Source organism: Lactuca saligna, chromosome 3 (assembly GCF_052625555.1).
Source record: "Lactuca saligna cultivar CGN05327 chromosome 3, ASM5262555v1, whole genome shotgun sequence".
NCBI classification, from domain to species: Eukaryota; Viridiplantae; Streptophyta; class Magnoliopsida; order Asterales; family Asteraceae; genus Lactuca; species Lactuca saligna.
Genome location: NC_136419.1, coordinates 34931534 through 34944501, shown reverse-complemented (window position 1 = coordinate 34944501; position 12968 = coordinate 34931534). Strand labels below are relative to the sequence as shown.

At 39.2% G+C, this 12968-nt stretch overlaps 1 protein-coding gene and 1 non-coding gene across 2 annotated transcripts; both read right to left on the bottom strand.

Moving 5' to 3' along the window:
- Positions 1–7299: 7299 nt before the first annotated feature.
- Positions 7300–12968, bottom strand: LOC145035189 (callose synthase 12-like). Its single transcript, XM_078983777.1, has 2 exons — positions 7620–12968; positions 7300–7505 (listed from the first exon to the last, which is right to left on the bottom strand). Exons 1-2 carry the CDS (start codon positions 12897–12899, stop codon positions 7500–7502), a joined length of 5286 nt encoding a protein of 1761 aa, XP_078839903.1. The 5' UTR covers positions 12900–12968; the 3' UTR covers positions 7300–7499.
- Positions 9866–9946, bottom strand: LOC145038024 (small nucleolar RNA J33). The gene has a single exon (XR_013679127.1). It is a non-coding gene; the product is annotated as a small nucleolar RNA J33 (small nucleolar RNA).

The window sequence follows — 12968 nt, the reverse complement described above, 5'->3', positions numbered from 1 at the left end:
ACTATGTCAACATTTTCGGCCTCCACATTGTCGACATCTTGGACAGAGTCACTGTAAGCATTTTGGACACGAGCATTGTCGGATGGTAGATCCCAAATATTTCGATGATTAACATGCTCGACGACACAACGAGGGTTGTTGTTTTGGTTTCTGCGATGACTAACAAGCTCGCGGATGTAGAACACTTTTTTGGCTTGCGAAGCATATATGAGTGGATCATCTTGGTAGACTTCTTTTTCTGTGTCGATACTTATGAAATTATCATCAGGAATATCTCCCGTATCGAACCACTTGCACCAAAATATTACAGTCTAATAATCATATGGATATTGCACCTCCATAATCTCTTTTAACTGGCCATAATATTTCTCTCCATTCTCACCAACCGCTAGAACCCCAGAGTTTTGTGTTTTGTGTTGTGCATCATGACTAAGTACTATAAATCCAACACCGTTAACTATGCACGCGGTGTAAGTATAAATATCCATTTGTGAACCCATTGAAATGGCTGACAACTCTTTGTGGAATTCTGGAGAGTTTTCTTTTATGTATTCTTGATTTGTTATATTTATCAAAGATATTTGTTTGTTAATTATTATTACCTTTTCAAGAAACCAGTTGGGAAATTCGGTCTTTTCGTCACTTTTCAGGATGTTCATATTTGAATTTTATATATATATATATATATATATATATATATATATATATATATATATATATATATATATTGATGAATGGAAAAAAGTAACAATAAATAATAAAAGATAATTATAAGTAATAACACTTACTCGATGTATTGTCTGACTTCTTGACAACTATTCAATATAAACCATTCTATATTACGTTTCTCCCTTATATCAAGATGTTTGATTTGCGTTGCACTTGTCGGTCGACACTTGGACTCAAACATCCAAAACTTTGTTTTTTCAATGACGACGTCTTCATTTCTTTCAAGGCGATTGACATCTTGAAGGTTATCGAACAAAATGTCAAAGCTTCTTCAACAATATAACCTTCAACTATACAACCTTCCGGCCTCGCCTTATTTCTGACATAGTTTTTTAGTTTTTTCATATACCTTTCGAATGGATACATCCATCTCATACATACTGGGCCTCCGACAATCGCTTCATCAGGTAAATGAAAAACTAAATGAATCATAATGTTGAAAAACGTTGGAGGATAAATCAACTCTAACTTGCACAAGATTCTAATAATGTCTTCTTTTGCTTTCGTCATATCCTCCATCTTTAGTGTTCTCGAGCAAATTTGCTTGAAAAGCGTACAAAGATCTACAATTGGTCTAGAAGTTTCTTTGTCCAATAATGCTCTGTGACAACCCTATATTTTTCCAAAGCAATGTAACACTCAAAAGTCAAATACAACGAAACTATTTGGAATCAACGAAATTAACCTCAAAAATAAAGTGTTCAAAAATCTAAGTTTGGGATGCATCAAATGTTAGATATTGTGTCAAGGTTTCCAAAAACATAAAGAACGTTCAAAACTGGGTTATAATGAAGAAATTATGACCACTCAAATATTCACGACACACCCGGTAAAACATTATTAAACGTAAAAAGCGAAATTCCAATAAAATGCATTTTAGCCTTAAGTATCTAAACAAAAGTCATAGATTACGTTAAACAGTGAACGTACATAAAAAGATCGCTCAAATTGGACCTCGTATGAAGAAGTTACGAATTTTATAAATTTCGTAACAGCAGTAGAGAGCTAAAAACTCGAATTAAAGATTGAACGATTTTTAGTTAACACAACCTAAACGAGAATTAAAGTCTCCATAACAGGAGTAAGATGGTGAAAAGACAGACGAAATCGGGCGTCAGATAAAGAAGTTATGAATTTTTAACGGACTTTAGCAGTCCCAGCCTACTAAAAACTTAACATTAAAAATAAATTCAAAACTAGCCGACAGAGTCTAAATGAAATTTGTAGAGCATAGTCTCACCTACGCGTGGATATAAAGAACGCGAAAAACGGAGCCCGTACGCGAAAGTTACGAAATTTAGAAGATTGAAGCCTGAATTACGCCTAGCGTAATTTAAGAGTACGCCCAACGTACTTAGGTGCAGTTTCGAGTCCCATCGGCTACAGGATCTATGCCTAGCTAGACTCGAGTCGTAAGCCATGATGCAAATTTTCGCCCAGCGTAACGCGTACACCCAACGTACTTCGGTAGTACACCCAACGTACTCACACTTTCAACCCTATAAATAGAGGGCATAAACTCCGGGTTTTGGCACACTTTTCTCAAACTATCTCTCACTTTCACACACTTGTAAGCTCCAAAGGCCATCCCGGCACCCGCGATTCCATACCCGAGCCCTCGACGAAGGTTCTACACTACCGAGATCCCCGAGAAGCTCGAAGACACATCTTTCCGCAGTTGAAGTTCTGCTCGATCCTAGTCTCACTCTCTTCAAACCGAACAAGTCTTTTCATGTTTTAGGGGGTGGGGGGAATACAAGTACAATACAAGAAAACGTATCGTTTTATATAGATATAAATACAACTTCTATTTTATTATTATTCGATATCAACATTTTACTTTACATATAAAGTTTAGTATTTCACCAAGTTATTTTCACCAAATGGAACACACTTTCTGAAAAACTATAATGGGTATAGTTTGCGAGTTATTCATATATTCTTACGTATACATCTTGAAAAACGAAATACTTTCACCTGAAGTGAAATAAAGACTTTCTTATCGTAAATCTATTTATACTAAGTGATGTAAGATATTCAACTTCAACGTACTCTCAAGTGTGCATTTCAAGTCCTGTATTATAAACCATAATCTCTTGGAGGGAGAGCGTGATACTTGTGTATAGATCTATACAGGATTGACAATCCCGCACCTAAACTGTTAGCTACAGTTAGACCGGCAAGTCTAGGGTGACAAATGTCATAACACTACAACACCTGAAGAATGTTGTTACAGGCAGTCTGTGTCAGTAGCATGGTTATAAGACTCACATGGAAGTATAAAAATAAGCTTGATTTATGACACTCATGAATGCATTCAGTATCTACATTATTCCGAATATACATTCATTTTTATCATTTAGGTACGAAAGATACTAACACCCTCCAACTTTCAGGAGCTTTTTCAAACTATATGTGGAAAATATTGGATTTTCTCGAAATCAAATTCATCTGTTTTCTTCTAAAAAGACATACTTTTTCAGCACAAAAACACTTATGAACTCACCAACTTTATTGTTGACACTTTTTCGAAACTACTTGTATTTCTCAGGGAATCAGTAATACAGGTAACTACCAACTTTTGAAGAAGGAACGCTAAGGCGTCTATTATCAAAAAAATTTAAATCATCATATTGTAATATTCTTTTGGAAACATGTATTACGCAACAATGTACGTTTTTGTTATATATATGATGGTTGTGTTACTTTCTTTACGATATTCAATTGTTATGGTACTACGTGAAGTCATCCACCCCCAAATGTTTACGCCATTCTTGTTTGGGGGTGTGACACGCTCTAACTCCAATCGGTATCAAGCATTGCATAAGAATGTGATAGGCATGAGATTTCAACCCAATAATGTTTGTATCATTATCTACCACTTTCTTACTGATGTTAGATACAAACCCATTAGGAAATTTAACATCTCTTATAAATTGATAAAAGATTTTGTGGTCAAGTTTCTTGAATGAGTAGCTTGCATGTGGTCTAGTGAACTTGTTACCCTTTTTTTGCAACCATTGATTACGTCGTATATTCATATTTTTCAAGTCCTCACGTGCATTTGATGTCTTTACTATTATCATTCATCATAGAAATATCAAAAAGACTCTCACCCACATTTTTCTCGACATGCATCAAATCTACGTTGCAGGTATGAATCTTTTGCTTTCCTGGCCTACTTTTATTCATGATCATATTGTTGTGGTACTGCATCCATGTTAATGAATGTATATTAGAACTTTATTTCTGTTCGTTTTCGGATCATATTCCATCTGCATACCATGGATTTTCGGCCAGTAGTTCATAGCAGTACCCCCCTTTTTGGAGCCGGTTCTCGGAAAGTGTTCTGTTAGTCTTCAAGAGTAGTTCAGATTTGGTATTGGTTAGTTGGAATGTTAGCAGTGGTAAGTGTTGGATGTCAGCATATTGACTCTTTTAGATGGAGAGAAGGATTGAGAATCCTTCCCAAGTTGGGAGTTGAAGGGATATAGTCGAATCAAAGTGGGGGAGAACTATCCCAGAGGTCAGGAGCACATGTAAGTGCAAATTGGGATGCGTTCGCAATTTTGTTAGAAAGGAAAGCAACCCCAGTGGCTGTTGGATTAGAGGAGCGCACGAGTTGGGGGTTTGGGAAACTTCCCAACATTGAGTTCGGGTTTTCGCGGTAGATGATACCTGGGTGGGAACCAAGTGGGAGATTTTATCGACAGGGTACAAGTTTAGTCAGGATGAAAGACTACGGGGTCGCCGTAGCAATCTCTAGCAGCTAGGCGGAGCGGGAAGAGTAGTAAGGCTGCGGGGTAGCCGTAGCATTTCGTTAGCAGCTAGTTAGAGGAGTGTGGGCGAGGGCCCGTATCTCCTACTTAGCAGAATGTGGGTGTGGCCCATATCTCTTAGTTAGCATGATGAAGATCGATAGAGAGGGTAGTTCGTTGAGTTTTAGGGTGGAGTGGGGCCTGTATAGCCCAAGATATGTGAGACCTGTGGGAGAGACCACTCCAAGATATAGTTGGGTGAGACCTGTGGGCAAGGCCCGTATGATTGCAGCAGCGCAGTTGGGACCTGGTTGAGACCGTAGGGCCAATTTAGAGGATCGAGGATCCCATGACTTAAGGAGCCAGAGTAACAAGATAGATAGGGCAGTTTTAGCTAGCCGAAGTTTCTTCGGAGGTCGCTGGGAGCGACTGAGAGTTTGCGCTTGGGTTTAGTAACCGGAGGGGATCTGGTATTTCGGATGGTGGACAAAAAGGTTCAGACCAGGGAGGTCCCCGTTCCTTTGGAAAGAAGGCAAGTGGCAACATTGTGTTCGGGCATAAGTGTCTAGCATGAGGGTCCTGTATGCGAAGTAGCTTGGGGTTTGCAGAAGTTTAAAGTTCCTCTTCTTCAGAATGGAAGACCGAGTTGACTTCAGTGTCTTGGGAATTTTGTTTCGTGTGCAGAATCATCGGTTGCGTTCCGCAGATCTCATGTATCTTTAACAGCGACAAATTGATATTTAGCGGAAGACCGAGTTCGTCTTCTTTAGCGGCGACATGTATCTTTAGCAGCGACAAATCGATATGCTGCCGCTGTCGCCAATATTGAATAGTTATCACCTATATATGTTTTGTGTGGCACAACAAGAATTAATTAATTAGAAAATTACGGATAGTTTTGTGTATAAACATCAATGATCATTATAGTGAATATACCTTTTTTATGCCTTCTATTATTCAAATCAAGTATTTTAATAATTATTAAGATAAATATTACTATAAATTATAATTTCGTAGTTGTTATCACCATGTATGTTGTTTTTGAAGGTTTTATATTTTAATAAGTTGTCTAGAGATAAGTACAAAAGCGGTACAACTTTTTTTAAACGGAAAAAACAGGAAAATATGTATTCAAGGGTTTGTCTTTTACATAGTTTATAGACTACCTTAAATTTTTCGACAACTTTAAGAATAATTTTAGTGGCTCCCACGACAAAGGTCACTAGATGTGTTGGTCTGATTTTTGTTTTTCTTCTTTTTTTCTTCTTCCTTTTTCCTATTAGCTATATAATATAATTCTAATATGCGTTTACTTCTTTTTAATTTCATTAAAGTTTAAATACATACCATGGTGTTCCTTCTTTGTTTCGCATTATTAATGGATCAAGAAGCTTGAACTGTGTGAACACCATAAGAACAATTATTATAAGTATTCCAAGAAAACTAACAAGGAACTGAAGCAACCAATAGTAGATATCTTTTCCCGCAGAATACTTTTTACATGCGTATACAATAATCAAATGGGCCACAAGAACCACAACCATGTAGATCCAGGAAAGGAAGTAAGCGATGTAAATCAGTGACGGATAATGGCAAAATCTAGAGGGTCCTTGAGTTATTTGTGTCATTGCTTTTCTGTCGCTGGCAATTAGCGACAAAGGTTTTCTGGAGTGACAATTCTATCGCTGATCCGTCGTTGATAGTCTTTAGCAACGGAATTGTCCGTTGAGACCTCAGTTTCTAGTAGTGATATTTGACAGGCTTGCCCTTTGCCTACACTTGCTCCTTCTTCCTTCTTCACTCTTCACTCGCCAAACGTTGAACGACCCTCACCCAACACTTTCGTCCTCCCACTGCAAGAACCATTCTCTTCCAACATTAACAGATTAACTTACTCTAATGATGCCCAGCCTTCCTCATGTGACCCCTACCTCTGTAACAACTATTTATTTAATGCGGGTGTTTTTGATTAATGTATGTGCTACAAATTTGTTTTATAAATATATACTCTATATGGTATAGATAAAGAAGACATTATCATGTCATTTTGTGGGAACATGGGAAACCTATTCCTAGATGAAAAAGGAAAAGGTGAGAGGATAACGAGAAGTGTGTGGTGTTAAGATGTCTTCAATAAAATGAGGTGAGGAAAAGTGAGATGCTCCCATGCCCTATAGTCCTTGCAAATTTGTTAGAAAGTTGCGACAAAATATGAGACGCCGTAGAAAACAGTATGATTATTCTATATAGCTCGATCATTTCGTAGGCAGTACTTTTACCGACTTTTAGCTAAGTGGTGTTAATTAGGCCAAACTAATCTTTTAAATATGTTATGTTACTTCTACAATAAACTTTTACGTCAATACAAATATATATTTTATCATTTAAAAATGAAAAATATCTTAAAATTTAAACATTAATGTGTATTCATTTATAAAAAAATATTAGTATATATTAATCGTTTATGTTTTACATGCGCACCTTGATAATAATAAAGTTATAATTTGAAAGAATCTTTAGTGTCATTATAAATATATTTTTTGTATATATATAGATAATATAATATGATAGATAAAAATATAATAATAAACTTAAAATGTAACATTAAAATAAGGAGCAAGACTTGCATGTGGCTTGGAAATAATGGAGTCATGCTACTGCATATGTTTTGAAAGCTTCAGCTATGGATGGCCTTTGCTCAGCATTTGGAGGTGGCTACCAGCAAGTAAAGGTAGTATGGCAGGAACCATGCTATGCTCACCAGTCACCACCCATTAATTTTAGTAGGAGGGAGATGAAAGAAAACCTCAAATTACATAAAACAATCAGAATAATAATTAACAGATAACTTTAGTTTTGATCTTCTAAAGTACTAACATTTTCATGAAATCAGATGTTAATTATTTTACAAACACAAGCACACTTTGACATATAATAATGCAAAACATAGAAGGAATGCCATATTGCCCGACAAGACAAACACAAAAGTCGTCACACAATATAAAAGATGCATCAATCCTGCAACAGAAATAAAATATCACAGGTCATTAACCAACATTATGTTGTAGCAAGATATATAAAGAAGTAAATATTATAGAATTATAAAGACTTGAAGAATTCCAGATTTATTACCTGGAATCGTTGTTTAAGTTTTGGTTTCCCTTTCAACAACCATTTCGCATATCCCAAACCCCTACTAAATGCTTCATTGAAAAGGATTCTGGTTTGCATCGACTGTGACCCCGGAAACCATGATAAAGCAGCCACCGGTGCCAAAACAATCATCCCAAACATCATATCGTACATGCGAGCAATCGAGACAACAGTCTCCCACAACTTAGCTTTCTCCAAAATGGTTCGGAACAATTGGGCAATCAAAAGAACACCCCACCCAGTGGGAAGGAAGACCAACAAACTCGTTAACAGATCAAGAAGCTTGAACTGTGTGAACACCATAAGAACAATTATTATAAGTATTCCAAGAACACTAACAGCGAACTGAATCAACCGATAGTAGGTATGTTCTCTCGCAGAATACTTTTTACAATGATATACAATAATCAAATGGGCCACAAGAACCACAACCATGTAGATCCAGGAAAGTAAGTAGGCATCAATCTTTTTGCTACCGGCAGCAATACCCAACTTATAAACCATTCCATACTGGAAATAGAAAAACCGTAAATCCAAAATAATCTCCAAACACTTTCCATATACACCAGTTGTTCTCAGATGATCTTGTTCCTCATACCACCACTTTTCCCAGCTCTGTTCAGGGTTTTCAAACACTATTCCTCGAAACTGTATCCAGTTCATGAAGTCGTAATAATCATTAACTGTTTTTAACCAATCGAACCCAGAAGGGTTGAATACAAATGGTGCCATGATCCATGAAACCACAAGGAACCAACTTGAAAGGGTCAACGCAGTGTAGGCAAGTGTTCCTTTAGTAACAGGGCTATACACAACATAAACGATTAGGATCAAACCAAGTTCAATCGCCTTTATGAAATGACTACGAGCGTAGAGTCTGTAGTTGTCAGCGAAACTGGTGTGATGCACCACAAAGCCACGCCCTGTGGCACGGTATTTTGCTCCACCGTGAAGGATTGTTCGACCAAAGTAATGAGAACGAGTTCCGACAGAGAATGTGTAGAATACAGACGAAAGTTGTAGCTGCATTATTATGAAATCCCATAAGGCTGTAAGAAATCCGAACTCAAGAGTGTTTTCGAAGATCATGGGCAAGACACTGAGAAGACCAAGCTGCACAAGAAACTGCTGGTTTAGAACGGTAGTCAAAGCGTTGGTTGTGCTAGAATTGCCCTCTACAACATTCTCCATCCCAGTCAACGCAAGATATAACTGACCCCACAAAAACGCATATACGGCTAACGTAACCATCATGGTGTTGAAAAAGAACCCAACTGTTGTGTAGAAAAACGAAAGCATTCTGAAAAAATCGAGCATATGGCCCAATCTGTAAACGTCTCTACTAAGAAGTTGCTCGCCGTTCCCGCTTGCAACTTTTGCTTCGAACATGGATACTTGGTTTAACCCGACATCCCTTCCTTTTCCGACTTGTATGTACTCATGGTGAGTCACGTTTCCCCCTCTTAAGGTGCAGTTAAAACCAGCAAAAATGTCCTCGCTTAAGTTGATTGGTCTTGATGCTTTACTGATTCCACCACGAGTTAAGAACCAAAATCTATCAAACACATCTGGATGCCCATAATGAAACCGGATTTTCAAAGGGTTTGCTAAAACACGCTGACCCAAGGTTACAAAGCTTGTTTCTTGAGCCGACATGAACCAAGCAAGGGAAGAGACAGAACCCGTAAAGACATGTTCCCTAACTCCCAAAATTTGTGGCTTATGAACACCGTACGTAACTTTGAACTCCTCAAGTAAATTCCTCATTTTCAGGGCATCCTCGTAATAGTTGTCCTGATTCATGTCAATGGTCTGAACCGCATCTCCCCGAGTAAAAATGAGTGCATGATTCTGATTCTCGGGCTTTCCTTCGCCAAGCTTCAAAGGACCCGGTAACCGTACCCGATAAATTTCAACTTCTTTTTCCAAATTCCAATCATACTTGACGAGAACAGAATAATACTCCATTCCATGTTTTGTGGACACCTCATCAACAAAGGCCACGCGAAGAGCTTCGTTTTCTTTCATCAAATACAAAATATCTTCTGCACGGGGATCCCTTTGCGCCTTTTGGGTCCCGTACATCTGACAGGCAATTACGTACGTGTATTTCATCAGTTCCATTCCACTTTTATGGCCTCTAGTCAAAGTGTCATCATCTAAATTCTCCTGCAGTATGTGACGAAGCCGTGGACGTCTAGAATGAATGAATTTCGTTGCTCCTTCACCAATGTCTTTCTCAGATACAGCATCAAGCGAGTTTAGCTCTTGGAGTACCCGATAATTGTTCATCATTCCCCTTACTGTGCGTGCAAGCGTCTGGCCTCTATATGATGCCCAAAGCCGAAGATCGTTAGGGTTTTTAGTCCACAGCTGCTCCTCTGTGACAAGCTCTTCCGGGCTCATTCGCTGCAAAAAGTTGGCCCATTCATCAGCATACACAGTCTTCAGATAGTAAAGAATGGAAACACCATCTTCGTTTTCGGTTAAAAGTTGTTCTTTTTTGTACACTACATCTTCATTGTAGTAAGGTGTCAAGACACTGAAAGCCATCATCTTCTCAACTCGGGGAGCGTGAGGCATGTTCATAAACAATGAATTACTGAAGAACGCAAGTCTTCTCCTGGCCTCCATATTTACCGGAATATTGTTCAGAATGTTGGGGGATGTAAGAATTGAGTGGAGCCGCCGAGCCCGCCGAAAGAAGTTGTCATCGTTTGGATTGGGCAACCTGACCGCATTCTGGAATAGGCTGTCGGGATCCAAGCCATCCTGTTTTAGCTTCTCCATGGTGCCTTTAGGTTTGAAGAAATCCCTTACGACAAACACATAAAGTCCCCTTAGCGTGCTAACCACTTTCTTAACATCTTTCTCGGCTGACTTTATGATCAACAGATCGACAAGCGTGATCAGTTTCTCTTGAATGATGGGAAGGGCGGACATGTTAAACGTATTAGTAAACTTATGGTTCGTAATCGAGTTATCGATTTCTTCAAACAGATTTTCGAGAATTGAGAGTTCTTGCGTTCTCTCCGCTAATATTGACTTGAGCAGCAGATTCTTGACACTGTCGTAAGTTTCTAAAACGGTACAACGTCTGTACACATTCTTTCCAATCTTATGCCATAACCTCTCGTCTCCTGCATCACCCAACTCTTTTGCCTGGCAGACAGCGAGATATAACTCCTTATAAAGCAGAAAACACGGCCACCTAATTCGGACACTACTACCATTATGAGTATCCTGTGGCATCTCAAGAAGCTCGACTTCCTCGTCACTAACAATGTCTTCTTTTCGAAAATTCAAAACTATTTCATTCCATATCGCGGCAAATTTGTAGGCCTGGACTTGGTTTGATTCAATTTTCTTCAAAGGAATGCCAAGACAACACCACCTTAAACACCATTGATGAACGCGATCTCTAGCCATGCTCCATAGAGATTGAATATTCAAGTGGCTAGTAGCTACCAACTCCTCGACTGGCATGAGATTGTATCGTATTGCACCCGCAAAAAACTGAAACCTCAACCTCAGTTGTTGCATGTAGCGGATCTCACCCAAATTGCTAAACAAACCAACTCCCGCACCCACAAATGAAGAATAAATGGAGTACCAGATTTGTAAGTCCATCAAATAGATCAATACAACTGGTAGCCAGATAAGGCTTACTACAAACCTGTTGCTTTTACAAAAGAGGTGTTGCCATCCGGATGTGACCTTGGAGTGGTGGTGTAAGAGGTCTTTAGTGGGTTGAATCATTGGTTTTATCTGCAAGAAGTAACTAAAATAGAACTTTGTGGCAAGAACCACAACCCAGAACATACAATACTTCATCCTATCCATCCAACCTTCCCTGAGTCCCCGACCCACAAAAGCTTTAGTCTGAAACCACCACGTTATCAGGTAAAAGATTCTCCAGTTGGTAGTCTGGGTTAAGCAACTAGGTACTGGAAGAAAAAAGAGGACTTGTGCTAATACTTGTGGGAGGATGAACACCAACGCTGCCGTGATGAAAATTACCACTTCCTTAATGTAATTATCCGAGACACCCAGATCCTTCTTTTTCTGACTCCAAATTCTAGCAAACAACGTGGCAAAAACAACTATCCAAACAATCGAAACAATGATCTTCAACGCCATTCTTGCACCGAGCCATAAAGCCTCTCTGGAAACCAGTTTATACTGCATCATAACATCAAGAAGAGCTCTCAGAAACCTCATGGAACTCCAGGTTATGAATACACTCAAAAGCTTTTCTTGAACGTCTTTGTCTTTTAAAGATTGCCATGGAAGAACGTTTGGATCTTTCCAGGCAACAATAATGGCAGCCTGTAGATAGAGGAACAACATAGTCCACAACCTATCGAAGCATCTTAACAGGTTCAGAAAGGATCTCTGCTCAATGAAACCCATCTTCCCTACCCTCTTTCTTTTCCTATTTGTGACGAAGAAATCGCTCCCAGGTTCCATAGGCCATTTCAAATTCTCAAAACATCTTCTACTCCAAAAGTACTCGTTGATATCATCGTAATTCCGCCAATTTAAATGTGGTTCTGTGCCGTTATTACTGTTTGCTACCTCCGCCTTGACAGTACAGTAAATTGGTTTCACAATGCAATTCAGAAATGCGTTTTCCCCAGATACAGTGGGCAACACAAGCCTACCAGTGTTCGTATCGATGGAACCAACCAGAATTTTATTCATCTCCTCAGCCATATGATGAAATATATAACAGATACACTCAGGCATGAACCGTAGATTCGCTGCCTCGCCCCAAATGAGTAGATAGAGTGCAACATACAGAAGGTCTCGGCTGGTACCTTGGATGCAGGAATTATGGCCGAGGAAGGAGCACCAGTGCGTGTAGTTTCTGAGCAGATCAACACGAAATCCGCTTAGCACCGCCGGGTCGAGGGTGAGGATATTATCCTGTAGTGGCTGCAGCCGCATCTGGGCGTTTGCGAGGTGGAGAACCAGGTGCTCCCGCTGGTTTAACACATTGTGATGTTGGAATCCGAACAAGGCGCCAAGCCAGTCCAGGAGGTCATAGTTGGATTGCAGTTGGATATAGGGTGGTATTGGGAGGTCAGGATCGCCAGCCTTTAGAGCAGCGATGGCAGCATGCACTTCTGGGAAACGGAGGGATGGGTGATCAGCTTGTAAATTGTTTAATGGGATTATGTTATAGGTTGTTTCATCAGATATTGGGTGTGTATCCGGTGAGCGGTTAGACGGCGGACGGCGCTGCGTGCGAGTCATATCGTGCGATCGAAGTTCAATTTTTTAGTTTGAGACGAGACATGTGAATGCAAGGTTTTTACATTCCAC